The 23,154-nt window shown below is 43.8% G+C and overlaps 1 protein-coding gene across 17 annotated transcripts in view; it reads right to left on the reverse strand.

The window, feature by feature from the left end:
* LOC123774768 (ubiquitin specific protease 47) overlaps positions 1 to 23,154 on the reverse strand; it is a 178,678-nt gene that overhangs the window by 9,450 nt on the left and 146,074 nt on the right. For 12 of the 17 annotated variants that reach the window (XM_069305307.1, XM_045769966.2, XM_045770054.2 and 9 more), the window contains 5 exons: positions 21,226 to 21,560; positions 17,499 to 17,601; positions 8,489 to 8,621; positions 4,250 to 4,364; positions 251 to 395 (listed from right to left, as the gene is read on the reverse strand). In XM_069305307.1, coding sequence (XP_069161408.1) covers positions 251 to 395; positions 4,250 to 4,364; positions 8,489 to 8,621; positions 17,499 to 17,601; positions 21,226 to 21,560 — 831 coding nt within the window. The remainder of the gene's footprint in view (positions 1 to 250; positions 396 to 4,249; positions 4,365 to 8,488; positions 8,622 to 17,498; positions 17,602 to 21,225; positions 21,561 to 23,154) is intronic. The other 5 variants (XM_069305488.1, XM_069304980.1, XM_069305442.1 and 2 more) reach the window with 3 other exon arrangements.

Genomic DNA, 23,154 nt, shown 5'->3' on the forward strand with positions numbered 1-23,154 from the left:
AAAGTATGTGATGCATCCATACACATTCTTGCTCCAGTGGGGTGGGGTGGGGGGGGGGGGGGGGGGGGGGGTTGAATCTCTCCAGGCCTCCCTTTGGAGTAGGAGGGCAGGAGGGACCACACACAAAATGTTCAGAAATGATACTTTTCACAACTGCCACAAATTTTTCAAAATCTTGTAAGACTTGCTAAATATAAACTAAACTATGTGGTAAAAAATATTAGAAAGATTAAACCCAAGTTGTACCTACATCATCAATATTGTCTGGCTCAAGCATGTAAACTTTCCCTCTTTGTTCGCCAGGCAGCAGTGCTCTTCCCAGCCTCACACTTAATCTGGTGTTGTCACCATACGAGGCTAAAGTTTCAGTCATTCTAGTGCACTCAAATTCTTGGCTGTAAAATATAGAAAAGTTTTAAGAAAAATATAAAATAATAAACATAAAAAATGAATTTAAATCCAGTGAAACCACCAAATCTGGACATCTTCATAATGTATCCCCTCCAAGTGGTGCCTAAGAATCGATGCATATTAGTACATTCAGGAATTTATTGCCAAGGAAAAACAGTAGTCGGTAAAGTTGGGAGTGAAAACACAAGAGGGCAAGAGGGCAAAACACAAGAAAACACAAAAATAGAAATAGCTGGAATAGTGTTGATGAGTGGCATCACAAAGTGAAGCCTGGGGATAGCAGCTGGTGGCTGCAATATGTACCTGCTAATACCTCTAGAGTGTTATGGTGTATGCTGATCACCCCAAAACAAGAGACTCTTTGCTCAAAGCTTTGAGCAAAGATTGGAGGCATTAAACATGTCAAAACTATGAGACACAAGATAAAATAAAATAGGTGATACAATCACCATATACAAAATTGTGACAGTAAGAGACAAAATTGACAGAGAGGGCTCTTTTAAACTCCATAACTTTGAGAACAACATGCCACAGATTCAAGTTAAACCAAAGGCTCAAAAAATGCTTACAAAAATAACCTTTTGCAAAGTGTAATGAAATTATATAAAATGGTAATGAATGCCAATATCATCAAAACCTTCTAAACATCACATGACAAAAATTATAGAGAAGACTGGACACTACGAGTACAGCTCTCATTCAGTAACTACATTTAGGCTATTACACTTATATACACACATTTACTGTATACCTATACAGTGAGAACCTGTTAGAATGAACCATGCTCACACAATTTTTCAAAATTGATTATTCATTCACCAAAGAGTTAATAGAATTCCAGCTTACTTATTCTCTCTGAATATCTCTACTGCAATATGTATTATTGTACACTTAGTTACAAACATAAGGCGAGAGTTGTGGAATTTACATTGCCTTGAGTAATAATGCTATATTACTTAAATTAGTATTTAGTTACACTTTAAATCGAACTATCCCCCATACTACTCTCACACGTGACACTACCACTTCCCGGCTCTCTTAATGATTCTTGATACCATCTCAAGGATAGGGGCCTGACAGCTGCGTAGACAGCGCTTCGGATTTGTAGTCCTGAGGCTTTCGATCCCCAATGGAGGCGAAAACAAATGGGCAGCGTTTCTTTCACCCTGATACCCCCTGTTCCCCTAGCAGTAAATAAGTACCTGGGAGTTAGACAGCTGCTACGGGCTGCTCCTGGGGATGTGTAACAAAAAGGAGGCCTGGTCGAGGACCGGGCCCCGGGAACGCTAAGCCCCAAAATCATCTCGATAACCTCAAGATGACATCAAGATAGAGCTGCCACAGTCTTGCATCAAATAAAAAAACGGCATTGAATGTAATGAAATGCCATTTACTGGGTGAGCCCCGGTGATTATCTTGAGATTATCTTGAGATGATTTCGGGGCTTTAGTGTCCCCGCGGCCCGGTCTTCGACCAGGCCTCCACCCCCAGGAAGCAGCCCGTGACAGCTGACTAACACCCAGGTACCTATTTACTGCTAGGTAACAGGGGCATAGGGTGAAAGAAACTCTGCCCAATGTTTCTCGCCGGCGCCTGGGATCGAACCCAGGACCACAGGATCACAAGTCCCGCGTGCTGTCCGCTCGGCCGACCGGATTCAGGTGGGTCCCTGAATGTACAATGCTGATACAGTGCCAAACTACTAGGTACAACCAGTCACAGAGTTATTTTCAGCTTACTGGGAACCACTAGCCAGAATCCGGTCCTATCTAGAGAGAGACGCAGAGAGCATTGGCACTATGATAAAACGGTCAGTGAATTTTAATCATGTCCTCCACCACTGGGGAAGCATCCACAAAGTCAGTGAGACAAACAACACCACTGCTGGTTATAAGAAAGATCACTTCCTTAAATTTATCAAAAGAACTCCCAAAACAATGTAAAGAAACCATAGAAAATGCATGAAACTTGCGCAAACTCTTTTGCCCTCCTTCCTCCCCTCGTATGGGGAAAGGAGGGAGACATACTGGGTCAGCAGCAGCTCCACACTAAGTTCCATGATGATGGAAAGACTACCCCCGATTCTCTGGGGAAGGGAGAATGTCATGGAGCCACTGGGGCTCACACTGAAATTGGCATTTCAATAAATTCAATGCTGGCTTTCTGGAGGCAGCCTCTTTTGGCTCCCTGCTTCCTGAGAGGAGGAAGCTTCGAAGGTATCACAACAAAGAAGAAACCAAGGGCCATGTCACAGGACCCAAGGCCTTCCAAGGCTGATGAGAACTAGGAACAATCATGAGATACTAGGCTACCGGGACCCAGCATGACCACCAAAACCCCTGCACCCAAAAATAAGTCCAAGACATACAGGCAAACTCAGCCAAGAGCCACAAATGTATGAACGGCATGCGGATGAGGGTAGACCGCAGACTTGCCTACATACGAATGGCGTGTGAGGGCAGATCCCTCCCTCCAAATGAGGGGGGGAGGGGGGGGGGGCAAACAAGCTTGTGCAAGTTTCGTGAATTTTTTATTGTTTTGCTTACAATGTTGGGAGGAATTCTTTAATGATTTTGAGGCATCACTCTTCCTTATAATCAGCAGTGGTCTGTTTTGTGCTTCCCCCTGTGGTGGCAGACATTTCACTGGCAATTTTATCATAGTGCCACTGCTCTTTGCATCTCTCTAGAGGAGGCCAGGTTCTGGCTCATGATCCTCGGAAGGCAAAAAAAACTCCGCGATTGATGGCACTTAGTAGGTTGGCGCTCTATCAGCATTGTAGCTTCAGAGAATCACAAGGGGCTTCCCCCCAGAAATTAATGCATGACTCCTCTAGCATTCCAAGCCCCCCCATCTCAGCGATTATTGTTTGGGTAAGACGATGATCCCTAATGCAAGGTTACAGTATCACAATGGAAGAGATCATTACTTTGTGTCATTATCTCAGTCACTGGTGTGCCAGTATGTTGCTGTTGGCTTTTTGGGTAACTCAATGTGGGCTAGTGCAGGTCTTCTGTGAGAACCCAGTCATTACACACAATAATTTATTCTTAGAGCTGGGTGGTATTTGCACACAATTGTATACTTTGCTCAGTTACCTTCACATACATTTATATTTGAAATTCATATTCAATATTTTGCTTGAACTGAAATTCTCAACCCATCCTCAAACATACTCTAAGGACAAAAGCTTTATGATATAGCTTTAGTAGAAATAAGAGTGACTCAATGATAGGTTAAGTGAGTAAGTGTAAATTTCCATACTTATGTTTAGGCAAAAGTGTACAAATTAGACTTGTCAAATCATAATTTAAGTATGCTAAATTTAAAGTATGTAGATGAAACAATTCTTTTAGTCTACAGTAGCTGAAAATTGCACTGAAGTGTGTGAGAAGATTACAAAAAATGAGTGAAATGAACAAAAGTAAAGTTATGGCGGTGGAGAAATAAGAAAATTGTGTGATATAAATGTGGATGGAGGAGTCCTGCAAGTTTAAAAATCTAGGATGTATTATTGCTGAAAGGGGTGTTCAATCATTTGAAGGCGAGAGTAGGATTAGTCAGGGAAGGGATGTGGCTTGGACAATAAAAGTTAAAACAGGATGGGAATAAGATTCAGCCTGAGGTCTGCATGAAGAAATGGGGCTGCTGACTCTTGTGTATGGTTGAGAGGTGTTGAATGAACACAAAGAATTACAAGTTAAAACAGTTGAAATGGACAATTGGGGTAAAGAATGAAAATATAAACGAGAGATGCAATAATGAGGAGCATATTGAGAATGTGCTGCAAATTCCTTACAAAGAAATACTGTATTTATGTAATGATGAAAGTACCAACCTGTTGGAGTATATTTTGAAGAGTTTGAAGTGTTCATGAGACACCCCTACCCACCGTTGCATCTCGGCCTTCAGCTGGCCAACCGTTATCCTTTTATCTACATAAACCCGTAGCACTGAAAAGGACATTAACTTAAAGCTTTACATGATTATGTATACAGTAATATTTTAATAATTAATGAAAGAATTCATATCTACAGTCCTCATTATTACCCTGTTGTATTCATGTGTATTCATGTATTCTTCCCATCACTGTGCTAACTACAGTATACTTAGTGGGCTAATGTTTCAGTAATACTATATTAACAGTTCACTATCTTCACTTTTGGTTTTACCTAACTGTATAAGCACATCTTTTCCAAACTTTATGGAAACTTTTCCCACACACATTCCATTTCTTTTTCTCTGCTGCAGTAACATTTTCTGCATACCAGTATACTTTATCAACACATGCAGCTGATCCTTATTTCAACTTCTGCCCTGATGTGCCCATCACTTACATAGATATATCTTCTAGCATTTTCTCTCTCTCGCACTATTCTCACACAGCAAAACAATCCATGTTCATAGCTGTAATTCTTTCATCAACTCCACCCATCTCAGCTAGTTAACATTCTTCAAGGTACAGTATATACTGTATATATCTTTAATAAAATACCTATAAATAAATATTGCAAAATACCATATGGTTTCTAATTTTGAAGTAAAACAATATATCTTATAGCTCACACCAATAACATAAAAAATGTTTAGTCATGTACATTCCTATCAAGGTGTATGTCAATATTTTTGGCATAAAGGCTCTCTAACATAATTGATGTCACTGCCCATTCAAAATATAAAAAACATAAATTACACAGTGGAACTCTGGTATTTGAATCGCTCCCAAACCAAACTTTTTGGCATTTGGAAGCTGTGTTCATGTTCAGTATTTGTCTGTTTGCTCAGCATTCACAAGTAAACATGCATCCCTGACGCGTCAGTTTCTCCATAGCTGTCGTTCAGTACACAACCCACTACACTTTTCTCTTGGATATTTTGGATATCTAATACTGTATATTCTTGGTGTAAATAAGTCACCTTGTCACCTAACAAAGTTAGTGATAAGAGCCAAGCAAAATGAAAAATGGTTAGAACCACAATAGAGATGAAGAAAGACCTCATAGCTAAATATAAAAGTAGTACCTATGTGTCCAACCCGTCCTCTTACAAATAAATTTTTTTTCACTCGTATGCACACTACGAACAAAAAATTGCCGTACTGTAATTGAAAATGGAATTGGCATGTGAAAGTGATGTACTGTCCAGTTTTCTGTTTTGGGTCCTCTGGCTTAGTCGGTTAGGTTAGGAGAGGACAATTTAAATTAACAGTTTTCCTGACGTTTTGAAACATTAGAACTTGCTGCCCTCCTAACCTACCAGAGGACCAAAAACGTGCTATTTTGGGTCCATTTCATTTGGAAAATAAATTTTTATTTTGTGGTCTGGAATTGATTAATTCAATTTACATTATTCCTCATGGGGGATTTTTTTTTATTCAAACTTTTTGGTATTCACCCCGCCTTCAGGAACCAATTAAGTTTGAATACCGAGGTTCTGCTGTATATGTAAGGGGTCACGAGGGTAGTCAGGGTAAAGATATAAGAGATGGGTGTAAATAATGTCTAGAGACCTAATACAAGTACACTTCACTAAATTTAATGTAAATGATAAAAGTTCTTTTAGACTAGTTGAATATTGTATTGAAATTTGTGTGAGAAGATTATTGAAAGTGAGTGAAATGGACTAAAGTTAAGTAGTAGAGAGCTAAGAAAATTGTGTAATATAAATGTGAATAGTGGAGCGCTGCAACTTTAACCACTGTGCTGCGCCGAGTTTATTGTGAAATTAGTTCTGATGTTAGCCAGCCTCGCATACGCCGCTGATGTTATTCTTTTGATGTGGGCTTCAGGAGACAGCTTTGGCATGATATCAACTCCCTAGATCTTTGATGTTATTCTTTTGATGTGGGCTTCAGGAGACAGCTTTGGCGTGATATCAACTCCTAGATCTTTCTCTTTGTTTCGTGAAGGACTTCATCTCCCATTCGGTATCCAGTCTGGCCTCCAATTTCTTCCACCTAGTTTCATTACCTTACATTTACTTGCGTTGAACTTTAGTAGCCATTTGTTGGTCCATTCCTTCAGCTAATTTAGATCTTCTTGTGCCTCATACTATCTACCTCTGTCTTGATCCTCCTCAGAATTTTTGCACAATCAGCAAAGATTGAGAGGAACAAGTCTACTCCCTCTGGGAGATCATTTACATATAACAGGAACAGTATAGGTCCAAGAACTGATCCCTCAGGGACTCCACTGGTGATGCCTCACCACTCTGAGACCTCATCCCACACAGTGACTTGCTGTTTTCTGTTGCTTAGGTACTCCCTGATCCAGTAGAGTACCTTCTCTTTCACTCCTGCCTGCATCTCCAGTTTGTGCACTAGTCTCTTATGCGGTACTGTGTCAAAGGCTTTCAGGCAATCCAAAAATATGCAATTAGCCCACCCCTCTCTTTCTTGCCTGGTCATAGAATTAAATTAATCCTGTGAGGCATGATTTGCCATCCCTGAACTCATGCTGGCATTGTGATACAAAGTTCTTCTGCTTTAGATGTTCCACTAGCTTTTTTTGCACAATCTTCTCCAACACCTTGCATGGTATGCAAGTTATTGACACTGGCCTATAGTTTAGTGCCTCCTGTCTATCATCCTTCTTGAATATTGGGACTACATTAGCCATTTCCAAACTTTCGGCAGTTCACCTGTTACGAGTAATTTGTTATACACCATGGAGTGATTGGCACAGTGCTTCTGCTCCTTCCTTTAGTATACATGGTGAAATTCCATCCAGGCCTATAGCCTTTGTCACATCCAACTCTAGAAGATGCTTCCTCACCTCCCAATGGTAATCACAAACCCATTTAGTGGTGTTTGGTTAGGTATTCACTCTCTTATCTCCGAGACTTATCCTTGCTCTACTGTGAAGACCTTCTGGAATTTCTTATAGAGTTCCTCACACACTTCCTTGTTTTTTGTAGTGAATTTGTCTACCCTATTCCTCAGTTTCATTACCTGTTCCTTCACTGTTGTTTTTCTCCTGATGTGGCTGTGCAGCAATTTAGGTTGAATCTTTGCTTTGCTTGCTATGTCATTTTCATATTGTCTTTCTGCCTCTCTTCTCACCCTGACATTCATTCCTGGCACTCTTGTATCTTTCTCTCTCTCACTAGTGTCCTATTATTTCTATAATTCCTCCTTGCCGTATGTTATTGCTGAAATGTGTTATTGCTGAAAGGGGTGTTCATTCATTTGAAGGTGAGAGTAGGTTTAGTCAGGGAATAGATGAAATTGTTTATATAATAATCTAAGATGAGGTCTGATAAAGACCTTTTGTGCCCTCTGTAATGCTTTTTGCACTACCGCTCACAGGATGGGTATGGGGTGCACAATAAACTAGCCGCCTCTGGCGGCAACAATCAAAATCAAGGGATGTGACATGGACAATAAAAGTCCTGATTAGGAAAAGCAGGATGGTGTGGAATGAACACAAAAAAATCAAGAGTTAGAAAAGTAGAAATGGACAATCTAAAAAGAATATGTGGTGTCAGGAAAATAGAACAAGGAATATTTAGATGAACTGAGTATTTTGAGTGAATTTGAAGACAGTAGACCTATGAAATTATGAAGGGAGGATATTTAAATGAATTTATGTGTAGAGAAGAGGAAAGGCAGAAAGGTGTGCGCGTGGGCAACACACAGGATACGTTAAGGGTCAAAGCTGGATGGAAGCTGGGTGGAAGGTGCAACAAGGAAGTGCACTTGTATATAATGTAAATACAGTATTATAATAATTCACAATGAGTATTGTAGACCTGGTCTTAAATATCTGTAGTTGTTGCTGTGGATTACGGCAGGAGTGTAGCAGTGCTGGTTTATCTGTGATGCTCTGTATTATATTGTAAAGATATGATGAGTGTATAGATATTTTTAATACAGTAGAGGAAAGCTAACACAAAAATTTAACACATCAAATATTGCAAAAAATCTTTCTATGGTATTTTAACACCTGTAATGTAGGTGAAACCTTCTGGGAAGTATATGCTGGCATTCATCTAATAGAGTGAGCTCTCACTGTCATCACACAACATATATATGGATAGATAAAAATAAATAATTTTTGTGGTTTCTACAAAAGCTCACTTTTTTGTTTAGTGTCCTCTTCTGTGAAATACTCTGCTCTGAAGTACCGCTTGACCTCCACTTCCTTCTCATCCTCTCCCCAGACTACCTCATTGTCCTGGAAAATAGGTAAACCCCAACCAGAGTCATCTCCCTGAAAGAGGGAAGAAACACTTTAAAGCACACGTCTGCAGGCATAACTTAGTCTGAGCAGAGATGCTGACTGGGATCCTTGCACCTACCTACCTACCACACAACATTACAGTATATGAACAATGTATACTACTGTACACTACTTGATCATTCTCAAGTGTATATATTCTGAATTTTTTAAAGGTTCACCTGTCCCACAACAATATGTGTGCTAATGTACCAAGGTTCTTAGCAGTTTTATATTGGACCACTAGCCTACCACTAAATCAAGGTTCCATTAGTGAAACACTTCCCATTGGATCTCATTATATATACAGTACATTATTTTCTTGTCTGGATGGTTCTTGTCACTAATTAGAAAGAACATTAATTTCTACCGGGAACATAAACCTGATCAATATTAATGATGCTTTTCATAAATGATGTGAAATTATCATTCTGTTACCTTAGTGTCTTTAGCCCAATCACCTTAACTATTGTATTAGAAAAAACCAGCGTTGAATGTAATGAAACGCCATTTTCTGGGTGAGACCCGGAGGCTCCCCAGAGCTTATTAGGCTGATATGCTAATGTCAGACTTTGGCATCAATCATGTGTATGGAGTTCTGTGGGCCTACCGGATCCCACAAGCAAGAACATAGCCCCCTCAGAGAGGCATGGTGAGCAATGGCCTATAGATACCCCTGTGTGGTTGGAAGCATTCTATGTCTGCAATCGACCGGATCAGGTGCCCAGAAAGGAAAGCATCCCAAAACAAACCCCTATTCTGGTAAAATTATTGAGACCAAAAACTGAACAAGTGGATAGAACTCCCCTAAAAGAAACGAGCAAACGATCATGACGTCACACGTTGCAGCACCGCTGTCTGTGCAGCTCCCCCCTCCCAGGGAGGGGGAAAGGGGGGAGCCCCAGACCCCTCACGTCGGTTATCCACCCGTCAGTTCTGAGGCTGGATGTCAAAACACACGAAAAAAACGCCAACCAGGGGGAGGGAGGGATGCTGGGGAACCTCCGGGTCTCGCCCAGAAAATGGCATTTCATTACATTCAACGCTTCGGCTCCCCGGAGCTGACCACCCACAGAGAAAAAACTTAGGGACTTACCCGGGAGGCGGCCATTGCCTACTCCACAACGTGAAGTCTAGACAACTGGCTGCAACCGTCAACTCAAAACGACACAGGCCCGACGAGGCCCTGGGATGTGCACGAGGTTATGAGCAGCCAGGACCCTGCTCGACCGCCAAAAGCCCCGAGGCCGAATGTTAGCCTAGGACATGGTGCCAAAGATGGCAGCAAGAGCCGTGAAGCCGTAAACGCCATGGTCACGGGGTAGACCGCAGGCTGGTTAGCCTGAAGAACTTTGCGGACGACCTGGAAGTCCCGCACCCGCGAACAGGGCAGAAGGGAAACCGGATCAACCCAAAGTGTGTCCCCGGACACAGAAGCCGTGGCGCACAAAAATGGCGAAGAGTTGCCACAGGACACAAAACAGGATGCACCCCCGGCCCAACCAACCAAGCATCAACAACCCAGGGGTCCCCTCCGGAAAGTAGCAGTCTCATTCTTCGCCAGGAAAGAAGGAAACGGCTGCAGACTAACAAAACCAACACAAAGATCGAAAGAGCAGAAACCCCTGCGCCAGAGGAGAGCATGAAGTTCCCCAACCCGACCCCCAGAGGTCAATGCCAATAGAAAAGGAGCCTTGGAGAACAACCCTGAACTGAAGGGGCCACAACAAACAGAGGAGAAGAAAGAAAAGAGCACTCTGTCCAATGGCCAGGATGGCTCAGGCGGTGCAAGTAGGCCGGAGGTGAAACAATGCACGAGACAGTTTTCAAAATGGTGCAGAAGTAACATCAATACAGAAAGCAAGCTGTAGCGGCCCTGCCAGCGCCGCACGATACAAGGTGACGGTATGGGACAAGATGACGGCCCCAAACCTCCACAAGAGAAGGACAAGACCACGCCAACAAACACAGCTACTGAAGAAGGGACAGAAGGAAAAGGAAGGACCGCCAAAAACCACACATTGCCGCCAAGAAGAAGCACGCAGGTGGGAGACCATCAACGAAGCCACCCGACCACCAACAGAAGGTGAAAGACTCAAGGCAGAACCGAACCGGCCCCGCCATGTGCCCATCGAGCCTAGGAAGAGGCGAAGCCGTGGGAAGATCTCGGGTGCGACCACGGAGCCAGCAGAGCCGGAAACCCAAGCCGGCAAAGGAGGAGATGGAACCTCCGCCGTACAGAAAAACATCAACACCCGGGATCCCACCAGGAGATCGGAGACGACAGACCCGCCGCGCGAGTCTAGAGAAGGGAAACCGTGAGACCGTGAAAACGCCAACAGGCCGGGTAAGCCAGGAAACCAGGAACCCAAACTTGGCAATAGGAGAGCCAAAAGGCACAAACAAAACACACAACCATGTATAGGATAAAACGAGAAAATGAAAAAACACAAGAAAAGACCAGAAGAAAAGCCCCAGCACTAACGGCCAGGGACAGGAGCGTAGAAGGAAGATGAGGAACAAAGAAGGCAAGTAGCAAAACGGGAATGAAAGGGACACGACCAACAACACCTAGAGCTGCTGGTCATGTCCCAACAAGCCACGCCAACACAGTTATGTGACATGACCCACACAAGACAAAAAGGAAGAAAGGTGCAAAGGTATGCCACCAGACCGGTATTTGAACCAAGGAGTACAAGCTACGAGGAGGTGATCACCACAATTAAGATTCCCAAAGGAAGGGATAAGGTAGAGAAAGACGACTACGGGGCTCCAGGGGCACACGCACCAGGGGACACCAGTGGAATAGGAGCCCAAACGAGCCAAAGAGACATGGGAAAGAAGTATTACAGTGTCAGAGTAGTAGACAAGCGGAACGCATGAGGCAGCGATGTGGTGGAGGATGACACCACACACAGCTACAAGCGCAGATAAAATCAGAGCCCAGCAGGCCCAGGAACCTGCACATGAGCGAATGACAAGGGAGAAGCGGGACCAAAACGCCAGAGCTCAAGTCCCGCAAACACAGCTAAGTAAGGACAACTAGGTAAGTATCGTACAGAGAATTTAATGTATATGGAAGGGCTAAGCCAGGCACTGCAAGACGTGCAAGGAAGAGTGACCCAGATAAGACTACGAAAAACGGGGCCATGACCCCCCTTGTAACCATTAACCCAGAAGAACAAATAAGGCCCCAGGAAGCACGGAAGGGCCAAACAAAAATCCACAACCAATCCCCAACACGCATCCACCGCATGAAAAATGCAGCAAAACGTCACCTCAAAACATCCAGACAGGAACACTTATCCCATAACATATACCCCCACCATTGTACCTCATAACCTGGTGGAGGTAGGGCCCCTATCTGAATGGGGCCCCTAATGCATGGGCTGGACATGCATAAGAGTGGGACAGGATGGGTATAATAGGAGCTGCCTCATATGGCCCAATATGCCTGCTGCAGTCACCTGTGTTCGGATGTTCATATATACGTATCCCAAAACCATGAACCAGTGCCTGGCCGAAAGAGATGCCAGACAGCATAAACTCGCCTGCAGAACGTAGGCACGAAAGTGTCACGACACAACGTAGCCGAGAAAATTCTGGGAGTACCACTAATGGAAGGAGGCTGAACCGCACATGCAGGAGAAGAGTAGGGTTATCTTGAGGTTATCTTGAGATGATTTCGGGGCTTTCAGTGTCCCCGCGTCCCGATCCTCAACCAGGCCTCCACCCCCAGGAAGCAGCCCGTGACAGCTGACTAACACCCAGGTACCTATTTTACTGCTAGGTAACAGGGGCATAAGGTGAAAGAAACTCTGCCCATTGTTTCTCGCCAGCGCCTGAGATTGAACCCAAGACCACAGGATCACAAGTCCAGCGTGCTGTCCACTCGGCCGACCGGCTCCCTCAGGGTAGAGACGAAGGAGAAGCCCCACACCCATATGGAGGGAAAACCCCGCGTCCTCCCCATAGCAACAATCCAGAACGCTCCCAGGAGCTATGGGGCACGGACTGGAGAATTGAGAAGAGCGAGAGGCGAAGCACCCGAGAGAAAATGGACGCAAAACCCTAATACATTTGCACACAGCTCAAATCAAAATAAACAACCACGGCGCATGTGCAGCAGGGATGCCAAATGTCAGTCGCCAGAAGTCGCGAGCTGAAGAAGAAACCACGAATGTGACTAGAAAAATAGACAAAAGTGTTGTTAACGACTGAATCCCATATGAGAGTACACAGGGCAGCCGCCAACCATAGCTGAAAAGAGCAGGAAGGAGCGAAAAGAAACATAGCACAGCTTCTCATTTGGGATACAAGGAGCCCAATCTGGCAACCCTGTGCAACGCAGAACAGTGCATGGAGAGAAGAGACAAGCATGAAAGAACGATATAGGACTGAAAACCGAGAAGCTTGGAGTAGGACCAATAAGCCCTAGAAAGGACCGGAAGACAACAGACGTTCCAAGAATACGGGAAGAATTAAAACCTTCCCGATCTTTCTAAAACAAAGAAGCAAGTGAGAAGCACAAAGGCACGGAAGGCAAAGTTGCACCCAAGACCAAAAGTCATGCAGATCCCCGAGAAGAGGGAGAACATGACTGTGAAGGCCCGTCCCAAGAAGAAGGGTGGAGAAACGTACCCACCAACAGGATGGACTCGACAGATCCAAGGGACAAGAAACCAATCCAGGGGAGGGGCTGACCCCCTAAAACATGTACGGAGAGAGGGGGGGGGGGGGTGAAAAGACCCCACTCCTCGTAACAGCAAGCCCCGCCCAGACGGTAGAATAACTCAGACGGGGTCCAAACGTCAGCCCCTCACCAGCCCCGAGAACCCACCAGGCAGATCCCGGGGTCGGGCTGTTCCGGCCCCGGGAACACGGTTCTTTGGTTGGGATACACATAAAATGGGAGGTTCATTGCAGCCATCCTGAACCAATCAGCTCATCTAGTTAGCCAACCTAGTTTAAAATTTGATCAAGTGAGCATTGCAGGGTTGGTATCTCTCTCATATCATATCAGCTACACATCTTCAAGGAGCCACTAGGGCTCTACCAGAAAGGGGAGTTTCATTATACAGTATTCAAATGCCATTTTTTGTCTAGCCACTTGAGCTAAGTATGTTTTATTTAACCCCTACACTTTGCAGTTCCCTTGTAACCTACATCTAGATTTGATACAACACTTTCAACAGTTTTTAAATCTTTATTTTCTACCTAAAATTTGTAAATTTATCCATCAAATTCTCATTGTCTCTAATTTAATTTTCTGTTGATATCCTCTTGATCATGTACTGGCCAGAGGGTCCTTGGCTGCAGCTCTCTTTTTTTTACAGGCTAAGTATGATTAACTGGAATATATGTATTTACTGCTGTCAAATGACTAATTTGTTAATTACTGTAATGTATAAATAATAAATTAAAATATTTATTATGAAAATGACTGATACTATTTAGAAATGCTAACCATATATAATCAAAGCAACCTGTACAAAACCCACAAATAGTAATGGTCTGCTAATAGCAGTCCATATTCAGTGTTCTGTTGCCTGGTGAGTGCAAGGATCACTTATGAAGGCAGAAGATATTGAACACTCATGAGTGCACACATGCAAAACACATTAACAGCATATCAACACACGTACACTTATTAATGACATTATGTAAATAAGCAAAAACAATCTTGCTGAATCATAATATCATATCATTTGGAAGATGCATAAATTCAAATGCTAAAATGCAGGTAAATTGGATTAAATGATATTACAGTAATACAAAATTTAATACAACTGGGACTGAAGTCTCATTTCATTTCCAATTGTATTTGGAATTAAGTTAGTAATAGAGCAAATCAATAAGAATAATTAGTGATACCAGTCAAAAATCTAACCATGAACTTAAGTAAATGGAACATAAGGAATACATGCTGACCCATAATAGTAAAATCTATAATAAAATATGTTTACCTTTAAAACATGACAAATCCTTGGTAACTACAGTACCTACCTTGTGTCTACCTTGTGTTGATTCCGGGGATAAACGTCCTCATGACCCGATCTCTGACCAAGCCTCCTGGTTGATGGTCTGGTCAACCAGGCTGTTGGACACGGCTGCCCCAACTAAGCCTTTATTGCTATATTTCTGGTGATGCCTTGAAACAATCCACTATTTCAACCAAGTTTTGACATGCAGCCCCTCCAACACTCCACAAGCCAAAACCATTATGATTTACAAAGAATTCAAATCTCTCACTAAGATGTGATACTAACCCCTCAGCTGTCAAGCCCCTGACACTCACTATCAGGGGCCTGATAGCTGAGTGGACAGCGCTTGGGATTCGTATTCCTGAAGTTCCGGGTTCAATCCCCGGTGGAGGCGGAAACAAATGGTCAGTTTCTTTCATCCTGATGGGCCTGTTCACCTAGCAGTAAATAGGTATCTGGGAGTTAGACAGCTGCTACGGGCTGCTACCTGGGGGTGTGTAACAAAAAGGAGGCCTGGTTGAGGACCGGGCCACAGAGACGCTAAGCCTCGAAATCATCTCAAGATAACCTCAAGAGAAGATCTATGTGACCTTGTCCCAACCTGTAGCAAGGCTTTTCGCAAGTGATCTTGTTAAGGCTGTTGCTTGGAGCAGCCCACAGGCCCACATATTCACCACAGCCTGGTTGGTCCAGCATTTCTTGAAGAAAATCTAGTTTTATCTTGAAGATGTCAATGGATGCTCCGGCAATATTTCTTATACTCGCTCGGAGGATGTTGAACAACCGTGGACCTCTAATGTTCATATAGTGTTCTCTGATTGTGCCGATGGCACCCTTGCTCTTCACTGTTTTTATTCTTCATTTCTTCTATATCGTTCACTCCAGTATGTTGTTATTTTACTGTGTAGATTTGGGACCTGGCCCTCCAGTATTTTCCACGTGTATATTATTTGATTTGTACCAAAGCAAGCAATACTCTCAAAACTCCCCAGTAAGTGAGGCAGCTTCTCACATTGCAATAAACTACAGAAGTTGAAGAAAAAAAATAGGGTACTTATCCAAGATGAAGAAACTTACAGCAGTGGTTCCATGGAGAGAAGGTAAACTTAGGCATCCTCAACAGGAATTCAGCTGCCCACCAATATCAGATGGAGGATAAACAGCCCAGCGCTACACAATTATGACGGGTGAGGCACATAAGAGAGGTACTGTACCAAGCTACATGTGTACAATTTGACCTTCAGAACCCACTGGCCTAAATATTTGAGCAGGACATTGTAGAGGTCATGTGCATGGAGATAAGAACAAAGCAATAAAGCTGATAAGCTTACAGTGTGTGGATTTAAAAAGACAATACAGTGAGAGGTGCAGGAAGCCCCAGAGGGTATGATGTACTGTATATCAAAACACATACCAATACGGAATGAGGAAAGGATCCCTATGGAATGTAGGCGACTTATTCCTTGCCAAAAATGAACGAGGAGGTTGCAATTGGACAAACTTTTCACAAAGACCAAATCAAATACAGTTTCTACTAGCAACAAAGACTGGCACAAGTCTCACGACACAATGACCACTGGCCAGTGTGAGAAGAAACAAAGACTTTATAGTGATATTCTACAGAGAAAGGGAAACCTGAAACTGACAGGAGTAAAGAAATTTGAGGACTACATTCAGTGACCAGGAAAACCACAAAGGAGCATCACCTACTCGACACCAGTTCTTGTATGGAAAAGTCTCAAGATACTATTCGGCCTGGGTTCAATTTCTGAAATGGAATTTAATTCTCTAAGGAAGAACAATTATCATCAACAATGCTAGGAAACAAAAGTCCTGAAGCACAAGCTAAGGTAGTTATGGTAACTAGACCTACACAATGAGAATGGCTGTACACAGTCGTGAAGTGTAAATAGCATTTACGGTAACCCCAAATGCAGGATTCAAAAGTCTGTCTCCTGGGAATACCTAGAGAACATAATGTCATTAAACATCAAGCAGCAAGTGAGGGATGGAGCACCTGACAACAAATGGAAGTGTCATTAGGATTACCTGTTACAAGTTAATGAGAGTTTTGTTTTTATAGTTGAAAACTTTTCAACCTTTTCTCAAAGGGAGTCAGTATCTTGTGTCTTCCTTTTATCTCGGTTCAAGCAGTTTGTCTATACAGTACTGCATGTTGATCACTGATTCCCAAATGGTATGGTTCATATATGAAAAGAGCATTCATTTTACTATCATACACACACATGTTGTAAGTTTCAATTCAGGACACAAAATGCATTCTCAACATGCCAAAGAAATAATAAACATTTGCTAGTCTGATGATCATAAAAGTGAAGCGATCACTAGCTGCTTGCACTGTCAAATATATATTTTATTTAATCCAAATTCTCTTATGCATTCAATACAATAATATATATCATACATCTATATCCTTTCCTGTCTAACATACTCACTTTGACTGAACCTTTTCACACAGTCGCCAAAGCATTTTATAATTTCGTGCATATTTTACGATTTTTAAATCCTGTGATTCATAGCTAATCTCTCAACAAAGTTTTTGTATAGTTTTTATGAAAAAGGAAAAATTTGATGAAAATGGGAGGAAGAGCAACGCAATACAACAAAATAATATTTTAAAAACTATTCTAATAAGAACTGGTAATACGAACTTTGAATTCTTCAACAGTTGATATAGGTTTCATGTTTACATTCCATTATCTCATAGGAGCAAAGAATTCTAAACAATTGAGGAAGCTACCAAACACTGTCTTCTATAAATACAGCTTGAAAAATGCATAAGCAACTTTTTTATAAAAAAAATACTGCAATATTTAGTGAGGGAGAATCTCGGTATCTTAATACACTTAACATTTTTGTAACTTACCTTCGTCTCGGTGCCATTGTCTTCAGGTGATGACACATTTCTGTAGTCTGGCGAATTGCTAGCATCAGAAAGTTTGTCCTCTGGAGGGTCTCCTACTAGTGTTCTGTATTTGGAAACAAAATCCCTAATTTTAGGATCACATATATGGACAAACAGAAATAATTTAAGATAAAAAACCAGCGTTGAATGTAATGAAATGCCATTTTCTGGGCGAGCCCTGGAGGCTCCCTGGAGCTATAAGGCTAATATGCGATACATTAGACCGAGGCAATAGTCACTGGAAGTCAGATACCAGGGACAATGAGCCAGAACCTGGCCCCCTTAGCGAGGCACAGGGAGCAATGGCCCTTGGAAAACCTTCCCGTGGTTGGGTTTTTTCTTATCTGCCATCAACCAGGGTTAGGCACCCGGAAAAGTAGGAATAACAAAACAGACCTCACATGGTAAGAAAATTGCAACCGAAAACCGAACAGAGGCAGAACCCCCTCAAATTCCAAGGAAACAAGCAAACATCACACCTCGCCGCTCGTCCACGCAACCCTCCTCTCCCCAGGATGGAAAGGGGAAGCTCTGGACCCCCCTGCTCCGGCTACCCAACAACTCCAGTTCAGAGGCTAAGCATCAAAACAACGCAAAACTGTCAACCGGAGGTAGGGAGGGTGCCAGGGAGCCTTCGGGGCTAGCCCAGAAAATGGCATTTCAGTACATTCAATGCTGGTTTTCTGTGGGGAGCCCCTTCGGCTCCCTGGAGCTACATAACCAAAGATAAGGAAAAAGAGGAACATACCCGGTAGACAGCCGCTTCACGTTCCTCAACTCGTAGGCAAGACAACTGGCTGCAACCTGCGACCCAAAGCCACACACGAACGCTCAGGACCAGGAATGTTGACCAAATAATGGGCAGCCAGGACCCTGTTCGACCTCCAAAATCCCAGCGCCTGAATATCAGCCCAAGACATGTTGCTGACAACAGTAGCCAAAGCAGCAAACTTTCGAACGTCATGGGCATGAGGATAGACCACAAACTGGCTAGACTTAATAACCCTGCGAACGACGTGGGAGACCCGAGCCCTGGAACAGGTAACGAGGGGAACCGGATCAACCCAAAGCGCATCCCAGGCCATAGAAGCCGAGGCGCGCAGGTAACAGCAAAGAGCCGCAACCAGACAACTCATGAAGCAGTCCCGACCTGACCAACCAAGCAGTAATGACCCAAGGACCCCTCCGGAAAGTAGTTGTCGCATTCTTCGCCAGAAAAGAAGGAGAAGGCTGCAACCGAACAAACTGACTACCAGGACCAAACGAGCAGAAACCCTTGTGCCAGAGGAGAGCAGAGCCACCACATTTGCCTGCAGAAACGTACCACAGAAGGAAGGGCTAAACACAAGACCCAGACAGAACCCTCGGCCTAAACAGCCAGAAACGGACCGAAAACCAAGAGTTAAAAGCTGTAGGAGCAAGTACAGTAAATAGACACGGGCACTGGGCTCAAAAACTAGGGCCCAGAACCCAAACAAACAGAAAAACACTAAATCGGTCAATATAAAAAAAAACACCCAAACGTTTCCAAAGGAACAGAGAGGGCAAAACGCCCCAAAAGAAAGACCAAAACAGAGACACAGTAATGGGAGGAGAAAAAACACCTCCAAAACACGAGCGCACACTCCCAGGCACATGTAAACAAACTGCAGCGCTGCCCTGGCGGCCAGGTAGGGAAGCACCCACAGAAAAGAAAATAGCCACCACAACAAAAGGAGATGCAGTTGATGCAAGTGTTGAAATCATATCAGCAAATGGGGGGAAAAACTAAATGGGAGGAGGGATGAAAAACCCTCCTGCCCACAAGACACAAAGCCCAAGCAGGGATAAACAGCCCCAGAACTGCAAGCGAGCTAACACCCACAGCCCAAGGAACCCCCCAACAGAGGCCTTGGGGCAGAGCTGTCCTCCACCCCCTCCACCCTTGAAGAAAAGGCAGCAAAGAAGAGGGTCTGCTGGCAGGACCCACAAGCCTCGGCAGGAGGAGGAGCTCAAAAACCTCCATTACCAACCCGGATGGGGCATCCACCGAATCAACCCGAGTCTCATTATCAACTAAACCCCGCCCCGACTACGAAATTCTCAGAAAATTGGGAGCCGGGAGCAGGGGGGAGGGGGGGGGAGGGGAGAGCACAACGAACAACAGGGGAAGGGGAAGGGAAAGCGAATGGAACCAAAGTCAAAGTGACTAAACCCCCCCCCCCCCCAAGTCCGGGTCCCTATAACCGGCTGCCCACCTGGGGCAGCCTCGGGGCATCCGGGTGGACAACCCACCTGGTGCATTGCAGCAACCTAAACCTAGCATGCAATGCAGATGCTGCATGTACCCAAACATCAATGTCATCAGAATGGGTAAATTGGAGAACAAGCAGAAAACACGACTTGCCAGACTCCGTGTCAAAGGTGTCGTTGACCCAACAGGCAGCATGATGGAGGCAAAAGCAGTGACTGTCACCCTGAGACAAAGGCACAGAACAACCTTCAATCTCCCATGAAGTGAGTTGGAACTCTGAAGATGCATCCATAGGTTTTACCGAGTCCCGACAGGGTTTTCCAGGGACCATAGGCCGACTGTTACAGGAAGCTCAGGCAAGGTGTTACTAACCAATTAGATCCAAAGCTAACAAGGGGGAGATCAAAACACTGAAACCCCTGGGATGTGAACAGTCACGAGAGAATAGCAGAGGACCACCAAAATATTAGAGGTGGTGCAATAGCCACACCAGGCAGACCCCACCAGGCAAACAAAAAGATAAAGAAAACCTCTGCAAAAGTACAAAGTCCCAAGAGGAAACAAGAACCAGCTGCTGCATAGGTAAGCTGGCTGTGCAATACCTTGACGTCCCAACCAGCAACAACACCATTCCCCACCCAAGGCCAAACAAGGGCCATGAAACCTCAGCTGGTCCCAAGGGCGGAGTAAATGCCGAGCAGCAAAAACTCCTACGGAAATGGTGTCCCGAAGGCACCAGGGAAGATGACCTTGACATCCAATTGTAGCACTCACAGGGCACTTAGGGAAGGCTGCCCTAAGCACATGCAGCCCCAGTACACTTAAGTACACCTGGCCGTCACACCACGAACAGCAGAGGACACCACTAAGGCAAAACACTGCCAGGAAACCGAGGCCAGAGTTGACAACAGCCCTAAATCACATTAGCCAATGAACTGGAGTTGCTGGGTAGCCGGCATGGGGTGGTTCAGGGCTCCCTCTCCTCCTCCCGAGAAGGGGAGGTCTGGAGTGACGTTTGCTTGTTTCCTTGGGATTTGAGCAAATTCTGCGTCTGTTTGGTTTTCGATTACAATTTTCTTCCCATGTGGGGTCTGTTTTGTTATGGCTACCTTTCTGGGTGCCTAACCCCTGTCCATGGCAGAGAAGGAAAATCCCCAACTACAGTTTTTTTTTTCAGGGGCCATTGCTACCTGTGCCTCTCTGAGGGGTCCAGGTTCTGGCTTGTAGTCACCAGTAAGCTGAACTCCATTGACTAATGCCCTGGTCTAATGTATTGCATATTAGCCAGATAGCTCCATGGAGCCAAAGGGGTTACCCCCACAAAAAAACAATTGAATATAATGAAATGCCTCTTTGATAGAGATGGAAATTCTGAAATCCATAAAAGAAAAAGGGTCATTTTGACTACCCACGATTATAATGAAATTTGACAATAAAAAAATATGAAATTTTCACCTGTCACTATCACTGGTAAGGGAAGAATCTTCACTGGCACTCTGGTCACTGTTGACATTGGATGAACTGGCACCACTGTCAGCATCAGCAATCCCCTCATCCTCTCCATCACTGCCATTGCCGGTGGTGGTGGGGAAGGCGGTTGGAGTGGTGGCCGTGGCGCCTGGCATTCCACCAACACTTCCCTGCATGGAAGATGATCCTGGACTGCTGGCAGGTATAGTTGATGAAGTTGACAGTGATGAAGTACAAGGTCCCGATGGACTGACAATTGAGCTATTGCTGCTACTTTCAGTCTCGCTACTGGAGGATTCAGTCGGAGCTTTGCTGCTAATCTGCATTTTAAAAATGGAAATGAGAATAGCTAAGAAAGAATATCTTGAAAGTGGAAGAGTGAGAGTTTATGGAGAGTCAAGATAAAGAAATAAAAGAATGAGTTACCACAAGAGCAGGACCATCAACGCCAAATTATGTAATGGTGAAAATCCAATAATCTTCCAATGTTCTGTTAGTTACTGTTAGTTAAAAGTAACTAGTTAGTTACTTTTATGGGTTAATTACCCTTGTTAGTTACTTTTACAGGGATAGGTTGGGGAAAAATAAATAGGAATGGAGGGAGCAGCTACAACAGCCTGGTTCACCACACCACCATCCAGGTGGCCTGGTCAAAGACTGGGCCGCAAGGATATTGATCCACGGAACCACCAACAGGTAGAACAGGCAAGGAGTGGAGGGAGGAGGACGAGAGAAGGCAGGGAGGAGGACGAGAGAAGGCAGGGAGGAAGACGAGAGAAGGCAGGGAGGAGGACAAGAGAAGGTAAGGAGGAGGACGAGAGAAGGCAGAGAGGAGGACGAGAGAAGGCAGGGAGGAGGACGAGAGAAGGCAGGGAGGAGGACGAGAGAAGGCAGGGAGGAACAAGAGGGAAGGGAAGGGAAGAAGGAAGATTAAAGGAAGGGAGGAACAAGAGGGAAGGGAAGGGGAGAAGGAAGATGAAAAGAGAAATAAAAGAGGAGGGGAGAAGGAAGACAAGTCGGAGGAACATAAAGAAAGGAAGGAAGGATGCCTACATGGAAGTGATGAGATGATGAATGAGAGGGTAGTCTCAGTGGCAAATTACACTGAGAAAAATAGCAAAGTGTTTCAATACAACTGAATGCTGTACTTGTTTACTTCCTGCTACACAATCTAAGTTAAAGATGGTATGGTTGTTCTACATGACTTTATTCAACTGCTTCACATTTTGATTATATAAACCATGTCCTACATATTTATAGCATGAACTTTAATGAACTGCTCCTTTTACAAACTTCCTCCCGTAAGTTCCATCAGACATTTCAGACACTTTCAAATGTAAAAAACCCTTCAAGACTCATTTAACATTTATACAATGAAGAATTGCACTCTTTATGTGAGAGTTACACACTTGAATCAGTTACCATTTGTTTGAAAGGGAAATACACCACGGAAAGATTGATGCGAGGATTAATGCTGCAATTAAATACAACAGAGCAAGAAAAAGAAAAAAAGCAGCAACGTGTGAAAGTATAAGAGATAGTATGAAAATAGAAATACTGAAGATATATTTTTGAGATTCATAATTTGTAGTAGATCGACAAATGGCAATGAAGTTGGGTTCATCCTGAGTGAAAACCTTTAGAGGAAAGAGCCCAAAAATGAATATTTCTAGGCTAATTAAGGCCAACAAGTCTACTTTCTTTTGCTTAAATCATAAAGTTTCCAACTTTTTACATATTTTTCATTGATGAATAAAACCAGCGTTGAATATAATGAAATGCCATTTTCTGGGTGAGATCTGGAGGCTCCCCGGAGCTATACTGGGCTGATGTGTTTATATTAGACCATGGCAACAGTCAATCAAAGGCGTTCTAAGCCTACCAGGGACCAGAGCCAGAACCTGGCCACCCTCA

Source organism: Procambarus clarkii, chromosome 1, assembly GCF_040958095.1.
Source record: "Procambarus clarkii isolate CNS0578487 chromosome 1, FALCON_Pclarkii_2.0, whole genome shotgun sequence".
In the NCBI taxonomy this organism is placed as follows: domain Eukaryota; kingdom Metazoa; phylum Arthropoda; class Malacostraca; order Decapoda; family Cambaridae; genus Procambarus; species Procambarus clarkii.